The sequence below is a fragment of the Hyperoodon ampullatus genome (genome assembly GCF_949752795.1).
Source record: "Hyperoodon ampullatus genome assembly, chromosome: 6".
Classification (NCBI taxonomy): Eukaryota; Metazoa; Chordata; class Mammalia; order Artiodactyla; family Ziphiidae; genus Hyperoodon; species Hyperoodon ampullatus.
This window is the reverse complement of record NC_136919.1, coordinates 56,689,723-56,699,436: the sequence shown is the minus strand read 5'-3', so window position 1 is coordinate 56,699,436 and position 9,714 is coordinate 56,689,723. Positions and strand designations below refer to the sequence as shown.

The 9,714-nt window shown below is 34.2% G+C and overlaps 1 protein-coding gene across 1 annotated transcript in view; it reads right to left on the bottom strand.

The window, feature by feature from the left end:
* Positions 1–1,640: 1,640 nt before the first annotated feature.
* Positions 1,641–9,714, bottom strand: part of HACD4 (3-hydroxyacyl-CoA dehydratase 4) — a gene marked incomplete at its 5' end in the record, with an annotated part of 20,285 nt that continues 12,211 nt past the window's right edge. The window contains 3 exons of the mRNA XM_079705777.1: positions 1,641–1,743; positions 2,639–2,764; positions 5,478–5,584. Coding sequence (XP_079561903.1) covers positions 1,661–1,743; positions 2,639–2,764; positions 5,478–5,584 — 316 coding nt within the window. The 3' untranslated portion in view covers positions 1,641–1,660. The remainder of the gene's footprint in view (positions 1,744–2,638; positions 2,765–5,477; positions 5,585–9,714) is intronic.

Genomic DNA, 9,714 nt, shown 5'->3' with positions numbered 1-9,714 from the left:
CCAACAGATGATTAAGAAGATGCACTATACATATAAAATGGACTATTACTTAACCATAAAAGAATGAAATTCTACCACTTGCCGCAACGTGGATGGACCTGGAGAATATTATACTTACTGAAGTAAGTCAGACAGAGAAAGACAAACACTATGATATCACTTATATGTGGAATCTAACAAATAATACAAATGAATGTATATGCAAAACAGAAATAGACTCACAGACATAGGAAACAAACTTGTGGTTACCAAAGAGGAGAGGGATGGAGGAAGGGACAAATTAAGGGTATGGGATTAACAGATACAAACTACTATATATAAAATAGTTAAGCAACAAGGATATACTCTATAGCACAGGGAATTATACCCATTATCTTATAACAACCTATAATGGCGTATAATCTGCAAAAATACTGAATCACTATGCTGTACACTTGAACTAACATAATATTGTAAGTCAACTATACTTCAATAAAAACAAAAGCAAAATAAAATGTACAGCTTCTTAAAAGGATAATTTTAATACTTATTTTAAAATTCCAAATATATTAACTTTATAAAGATATCAACTATCTTTATTAATACTCAATTGTTTATTTTCATATGTTTTATTTAGTGGAAATTAAATTAAGATTACCCATCTTTTATAATTACATTTCCATTACCTGGTCCTTATTGTCACAAAACATTTAGTACCCTTTTTATATACTTACTGGATAATAAGATTCTATAATTCTCTCAAGAAAAGTGAATGATATACTGAAGGTACAGAAATTATTCTATTAGTCAATTATTCACAAATATTTTGGAACTTCAAAGAAAGGAGCATTTTTCAAAAGTGTAAGTGATGACTTATATATGACATAGCAATTAGCAGTAATAATTCAGTAATAAATAATCTGAAGCATCACTGGTTCTCAATTTTCTTGCCTTATTTAAATGATTTACTATATTTTTTTTACCTTTTATCTCCTTTAAGGTATGTATATGGCTTGATTAGGTTTTTTTAAAAAGGAATATGGGGTATTATTTGTGAAAACGAAGGTCTATTCTGTTTTCCTCAGGGTCCTCTTTTAAACCATCAAAGTCCAAATAAGTTGTGTAATATTAACAAATACTCTTTCAGGGTTTGGAAAAATATTTAAATTTCTAAGTGTGTCTAATGTTTAAGGTGGGTGTTAACTCTGGGGACAGTGACATCTGTCTATAAAATAGGTTATTCTAGAAAAATACAGAACATATTACACATCACTCCCCTCCCACAGATCAGCTGCTACTTTGGAACTCAGAAGTGAAAAGAAATATATGTAAATAGATGTAATTTAGGTTAACAACTTTGGTTTCTTAGTTTAACAGAATCTACTCCAGTTAAAATCCTATTTCTCATTAACCTTACAGGAAAATAATCAGGCTTCACACAATATAAACTTAACTTGTGTAAAATTCACAGCTTTGGTGAAACAGGTCGTGAAGAGTATTCATACAAAAACAACGTGTGAGAAACACAGACTGCTGTATATGTCAAGAGTTTTGGGGAGGAGAGCAATTATTGCATGTCATGGATTTTTATGAAATACTAGGTATTTTTCCACCTGTGTTGTGTTTACTGAAGCTGAATCCACAGACTCTCCTTTCTTATGTCACATCAGAGTGCCATGCTTCACATTTTCTTCTTTTTAATGGGAAAGACTCTGAGGATGTCTCTTCTTTCTGAGTAAAGATGACTGTACGTAAAATACATACCTGATGTAGATAAAGAAATGGCAAAAATTAAGACTGATTAACCATCTCTGTGGAAAGAACCATGGTTTTGAAATACAGAGTGCTGCCTGGAGTCCAGGGAGAAGACACTTGCAAAGGAGTCTCAAAGAAGGAATACTTAAAGAGTGTCCAGATTTTCTGCAGAAGGGGAAGTAAAGCAAACTCCTCCATCTTACTGCTCTGTTTATTGCAAGGAAGGAACTTTTCTTTAGCTCTCTCCATTTCCCCTAAAGTTTTACATTTGTCTTTTCTTTTATGTGTTGTTCTTACATACCTGATAGTTGTTATCTTCTAGAGGTAATAATTATCTTAAGGACTTGTGAAGGTTAGAGCTGGAGAAACTAAAATTTAACAACAGAAGTCTGTTTCCCAATTTCCTGGACAAATTAATTAATTGATTAGATTTTCTCAACTGTAAGTTTTTGTCCTATATATTTTTCTTGAGCCTTTAGCACCTACTCCCACTTGCCTGCTAGGAAATGCTAGCACATAAGGGCAAACAAACAGGAAACAAAACAGATATAAATGGGAAATCCAGAAATAGCCAAGTTCACTTAGTTTGACACCTAGATTTTCTTTGTAGATGCTTGTGTTTGTAGTGAAAACTTTTATATTTCATACACAAAGCAGTTACATTTTCTGCTAGTAAAACTGTTCTTGTTCATACAGTGCAAACAGTGATATATTTGATCTCATGAAGACCTGCAAAAAGCATTATAATTTCTAAATACTTCACTAACAAGGTCTAGTTCGTCATGTCAGCCTTCTTTTTCCATCTCTCCCATGTTTACAGACCTTTCTACTAAGGTAGATGGCAGCACAAACCAAAAAGCACAGAAAGAATGCAAAAACAAAACAAAACAGAAAAGCCACTTACCTATAAAGAGCATCATGAGATATATTTTCAGCACATATGGGAAATAGATGGATAAGTCAAAGGGCAGCTTTGTGGAGTAAGTGCCAAATGATTCAAAATAAGGCAGTGACTGATAGATGGCAAACGCTGTTTAAAGAAAAAAGGAATCATGAAGGTTTCCCTCCTTAACTTGCTACAGAGATGTGTATATATGTATGCATAGTTGAAGGATATTCTGAATTTCATAACGACCATCTTGTGATAATTGCTGAATCCTTTTGCCAAAGCTATAGTTTGATATAGAAATCAGATCAGATTGGCAAGGCCATTATAGCAGTGTGATTTGTTGAATTTTGTCCATTTTTTACTTTATTATGCCTACACAAAAATAGTTTACAGTGTTTCTTTTTTTATTGAGGTATAGTTCATGTACAATATAAGCTTCCAGTGTACAACAGAGTGATTCACAATTTTTAAAGGCTATACTCCATTTATAGTTAATATAAAATATCGGCTATATTCCCTGTGCTGTATAATATATCCTTGTAGCTTATTTATTTTATACATAGTAGTTCATACCAAAAATTGTATCTCAAAATACCTGTCCTCTTAGCCACAAGTAGGGGTTACAGACGCATGAACATGGAAAATGCTTCATATATTCTCCTCTTGGAGTTTCATAACACGCATTGGTATAGCAGAGATTCTGTCAAGCTCTGCAATAAAGAAACTGGTTTCACCCATTTCCTCAGCTTAACTGGTCTTGGAATAGCTCTTTCTTCCTCCCCATCCCAGCAGTACTTAATAAAAATTCTGAGGAATCATGTGAGAAATGCTGGCCTAAATTATTTTGAGGGAGGAGGCTCATGTCAAATAAAAAGAGATGGACATTCTATGAAATTGTGTCCCATGTATAGACTTTGTATAACATTTCATGGAATAAAATGATAATGTACTATGGTTATATAAGATGGTCTCATCAGGGTAAGCTGAGCGAAGGTACATGGAAACAATGCACTGTTTTTGCAACTTATTGTGAGTCTAAAATTATTTTTTAATTTCTTTTTTTAAAAAGACAGAGGAAAACTCAGGCGCCCACAGCTGTTAGAACCAGACAGTGGAATTGGCACAGAGTCTGCAACTGACACTAAAGCAAGCCATCTAAGATTTCCATGGGCAGCACCTAAGTCTCTGGCATTTTATTAGTATAGTTGATTTGATTATGAATATGAACTTGGTTTTTGTCTTATATTATCAGATGGGAAACTACAGTTATTAAAAGATATTAGAATTATCAAAAGTCAAGCAGGTTTTCTTAACTACATGTTTTTATACTTTGGGACATTTGAAATATATAGAAATATATAGATAAAATTACTACGCTCTACTACCCAGAATTAATCATTATTGATATTTTGTTATATATGCTTTCAAAATTTTTCTGGATATACTTTGTTTTTTAATTGCAAGAATAAGTTTATGAATCTAATTTTAATAAAAGAATATGCATTTTATGGCAACTATATATAAACATGGCTTTCCTAAGAAAGGAGAATGCTTACAATTATGGAATAAAAAGAAAAGTTTCCTATATATTTAGGAAATATTAGTCATATTTCTACTTTATTCCTTTATATATTCTTTATAGTATTTTTCATATTATCTAACAAATGAATGTACTTAATAAATAAACGTTTCAATGAGTGATGGATTTTGTTCTCAAATAAATGGCCAATCCATTTTTTATGGTTTTCAAGAAGATTACTCCCTAGATTCTTTTGGCATAGTCTATTTGGAAACAAAACAGATTTTTAAATTATATCTAATGTGATTTACCATAAGCTCCTTTTCTCTGCTCACTGGTAGATAGACAACATGTGGTTATATCATATATACTTTATAATTATTGCCAACGTCACCATCATTTTATGTTAAATATTTCTGTAGGTTTTCCCTTAGTTACTTAACATGTGCTCTCTTAATTTCTTTATGCCTTCGATTTTCAAAAACTTTTATCATGTCTGTTTCAGAGTTCCCTACCAGTCTGCTAAATCCATTACAGAGGGAAGCATATATTCCCCAAATATCCTCAAGCTCTTTGCAAATTGATGCTTTTAATTATTTGATTTTAAGTAGGTTCACATTTAAGCTAAGTAATTAGCCTACTTCACATTGTATTGAATAATTCACTGTTTATTGAGCATGTATACTGGGTGCATAAGACAAAGGAAGAAAGAAACAAAGACAACTCCAGATCCCCATGGAGCTTAGAGGCTAGACAGGGGAATAGACATTAATCAAAGAATCACACAAATGTCTAATTACAACTAAGATAGGTCTTACAAAAGAGATTCATTGGGGGAATTAATGTTGATGAGGAAATTGAGGAACGCTTCCCTGAGAAACTAATGACTCATCTAAAGGTAGAGTTAACTGTCACTGGCAGAGGGTAGGCAGCATGGTAGATGGTAAGTGGGAAGGCTAGTCCAGCCAAGGGGGAACTGAATTTCTATGCATTACAAATAATCACTGAGTCACGAAATGTTAAATCCCCTTTGGATGAGTAAACAGACTTAGGTTAAATGATTTACCCAAACTCAGCAAGTTAATGAAGTTAAAGGCCCTCAGATGTCCTCATTCCTCATCCAATATTTTGTCTACTGTGCAGAGCTGCTTCCCCCTTAACTTGACTTTTTAATGTTTTGCTTCTTTGCATCAAGGGAAGTATGCCAGGAAAGATAACACTAAGTCAGCTGAATAGTAGCAAAAATAGTAACTTAATCATCAAAAAGTTTTGTGAATCATCATAACAGGATTGCTTTTGTCAGTAAGCAATACAGAAAAGTCACTCTTTTCTTACCTTCAGCGAGAACACACAAAGGATAAATCGGCATCCATAGTGTTTGACTGAGCCATGTCAAGACAGCATAGGATATTCCAATGACTGATAACATGCTGTAAGTGTACCTGAAAGGAGACAAGTTTGCTCATAAACATCATTTGCTGCTGATGTCTGGGAAATAGGAGAAGAAAATATCTTACTGTGTAATTCTATACACAGATAAAACTGGAGAGTATGCAAATTCCTTACTTTATTTCCTGTAATGTAAGCAGGAGAAGAGGTAAAAAATGGAGAGAGAGGAACCGTGTTAGTCTGGCTTGTCTTATGGGGTAGATCACGGATAATTATAGAGGGAAGAGAGAAAAATGTAATTCTTATCCCCCAGCAAATTACAGTTACAAGTTTCCTCAAATAGTGACTTCAATTTCACTCAGAAGCCAAGCACATTTTATGGAGAGGCTAAGTTTTTAAGACAGACAGACTTGTAAATATCTAGTAATGAATTTTAAAAATAAAAAAAATATGTGCCATCTTGTGTGAATAATTAAAGAACTGGCCTTAGGAGCTTGTTTTGGGTATAGGAGGTGGTTTTAAACCTGCCTTTATGATGTAATAGATGAAGTAGTCAAAATCTTTTCATTTCTCAAGCTTAAGCATACATCAGCATCACTCAGAGGGCTTGCTAAAGCACAAATTGTTAGGCCCTATCTCCAGAGTGTCTGATTCAGTGGACCTGAGAATCTGTATTACAAACAAGTTCCAGGTGATGCTGATGCCACTGGTCCAGGGACCATACTTAGAACTACTGGAATAGGCAGTGCATACATATGGCAAAACAAAATTCAAAACCTTGAAAACATGAATGCAGAAAAGTAAATCTTTCTCTCATTCCAAGACCCTAATTCCACTCCTCAGAGGCAATGACCAATGCCCATTTCTCATATATTCTTCCCAAAATATTTTTGCATATACTTACCTATGTGTATATATACTATATATAATATACATCAGCAGTGCAAGCACTCACCAAACATAGCATGTTATCAAACTTTTTGTTCTTTACCAATATAAGGGAAAAATGGTATCTCACTGCTTTGATTTTTTTCTCTTATTACAAGAGTAGGTAAGAATCTTTTCATATGTTTAAAAATCACTTCTGATGAAGTCCAATGTATCTCTTTTTGTTGTTGCTTGTGTTTTTGGTATTAAATCTAAAAATCCATTGTCAAATCCAAGATCAAAAACATTTACCCCTATGTTTTCTTCTAAGAGTTTTATAGTTTTAGCTCTTCCATTTAGGTTTTTGATCCTTTGAGTTAATTTCTGTATGGTGCAAAGTAAAGGACCAAATTCATTCCTTTGCATGTGGATATCCAGCTGTCCCAGCACCATTTGACCAAAAGACTATTTTTCCCCATTGAACGACCTTGGCATCCTGTCAAAAATCAGTTGACCATAAATTTGAGAGTTCATCTCTGGACTGTCAATTCTATTCCACGATATATCCTTATGTCCGTTATCACACTCTTGATGTGTGCAACTTTGGTTGCTTTGTAGTAAGTTCTGAAATTGGGAAGTGTGAATCTTCCAACTATGTTCTTTTTTGAGATTGTTTTGGCTACTCTGGGTTCCTTGGGTTTCCATATGAGTTTTAGGATCGGCTTCTCAGCTCCTGCAAAGAAGCCAGCTGGGATTCTGATAGGGATTGCATTGAATCTGTAGATCAACTTGAGGAGTGTTCCATCTTAAAAACATTGTCTTCAAGCCATAAACACGGAATATCTTTCCACTTATTTAGATCTTCTTTAATTTCTCTGCACAATATTTTATAGTTTTTAGTGTACAAGTTCTGCCCATCTTTTGTTAAATTTATGTCTAAGTACTTTATTTTTTGATGTTTTGTTGTCTTAATTTTAGTTTAGGATAGGCCATTGCAAATGTGTAGATACAATTAATTTTTGTACCGCTGACCCTTGAACAACACAGGTTTGAACTAAGCGAGTCCACTTATATGCAGATTTTTTTCAAGAGTAAATACTACAGTACTACACTATCTGGGGTTGGTTGAATCCAGATGCAGAACCTAAGATACAGAGTAACTCTGTATACAAGGGGCCAACTATAAGTTATATGTGGATTTTCAACTGTGCGGAGGGTCAGCATCCCAACCCTTATGTTGTTCAAGGGTCAACTGTATATTAATTTTGTATTATACAACTTTGCTGAACTAGCTTATTCTAATATTTTTTAGTGAATTCCTTATGATTTTTTATATACAAGATCATGTCATCTACCAGTAGAGATAATTTTACTCCTTCCTTTCCAATGTGGATGCTTTTACATCATTTTCTTGCCTAACTGCCATGCCTAGAACTTCCAGTACAATGTTGAATAGAAGAGGCAAGAGTAGACATTGTTGTCTTATTCCTATCTTTGGAAGAAAGATCAGTATTTCATCAATAACCATTATGTTAGCTGTGGAGTTTTCACAGATGCTTTTATCAGGTTGAGGAAGTTGCTTTTCAAAAAGTCATTCTAGGGTAAATTGGGAAGATAATTCTGCCCCCATTTTACAGAGGAAAAAAAATGAGTTTTAAAAAGGTTCAGTACTTAGGAATTTCACTCCTAAGTTAAGAGAAATGAAAACATGTGCACACAAAAGCCTGTACGTGGATGTTCACAGCAGCATTCCTCCTAACCAAAAAGTAGAAACAACCCAAATGTCCATCAACTGATAAATGAATAAATAAAAATTGGTATATCAATATAATGGAATATTATTCAGCCATAAAAAGAAATAAAATACTGATACCTGTTAAAACATGGACGAACCTTGAAAACGTTATGCTAAGTGAAAGAACCCAGTCACAAAAGGCGCATATGATTCCATTTATATGAAATGTCCAGAATACGCAAATCCATACAGACAGTATGTTAGTGGTTGCCAGGGCTGGGAGGAAAAGGGAATTGGGTGCAACTGCTAATGGATTTGGGGCTTCTTTGGGGGGTGATGAAAATGTTCTCAAATTAGATAGTGGTGATGTCTTTACACATGTCTTTGAATACACTAAAATCGAAAATTTTTATACTTTAAAAGGGTAAATATTAAGGTCCATGAATTATCGCATTACTGTTATTTTTAAGGTTGTGTGATTTGCCCAAGATCATATAGCAGTGGAGGTGAGGTTCATACTGAGATCTTCCACTTCTATGTCCAAAATTCTTTCCATCACATCACGATACCACTCTCAATGCCAAAACCACTTTGTTCTCTAATGGGTCAACTGAGCTTATCTGAGACTGAATCGACACTGAAAGAGTTGGGCATACCAGAGAATGAAACATCAGAAAGCCACAGTCCCAGATGCGGTTCCATGTCTCATAAACAGAAAGTCATGGGCTACAAAACTCTCTGAAGTTTGCCCCAAGTCCACAAATCTTTCAGTTAAAAGTGAGAAATAACTAAGTTATATATAACAAAGAATTACAGTCACTTTAATTCAACAAAATATTTCATTAAATTCATTCTACTTAGAATATCTTAACTCAGCCAAGTTATTGACAATATAATAAAGAATTTATATAACCTTAGCTAAAATGCTAGGGTTCTTTTGTTACCCATCCACATCCAGATCTTTCAAGTAGGAGGGACAGTTCTCATTTGTGAGAGCTTGGAGTAGCAGTTAGGAGCCTCTCCAAAGTGAGCCACTGAGCAAAGGGCTCAGCAATTTTACACCATTGCTGGTAGAGATAACACACACAGTTTTAGAATTAGAAGGAAACATAACACCATCTGGAGCAAGGGTTCTTAACCTGAGGTCCAAGGATTCCCAGTGAGTCCATGAAAGAACTTCAGTTATTCGAACCCATTGAAATTGTATACAAATATGTTTGTGGAGGTGTGTTTTTTCCCCAGAGAGATAAGGCCCTATATTTAAAATAGTCTTGAATTCCAAGAAACCAACTTTGTAAATTGTGACTATGATAGAATAAAAGTCTTGCTTTGCTTATTAAAGTAACACATACCAGAGCAATGGCAAAGAACGCCTTTCATTAGCAACAGCTGCGAGGTTTATTCCAAATTGGTGTATGCCAAGTCTTCTGCTGGGAACCTGATGCAATGATTTGCTCTTGATACCATGGTAGGTTTCCATTATCTTTGATATGCCCATTATGGAAAGCACTAAAAATACATTTCCATACCAAGATAAAATAATATGAAAAGGGGTTATGTATTTCTCTCTCATTCAGAGTA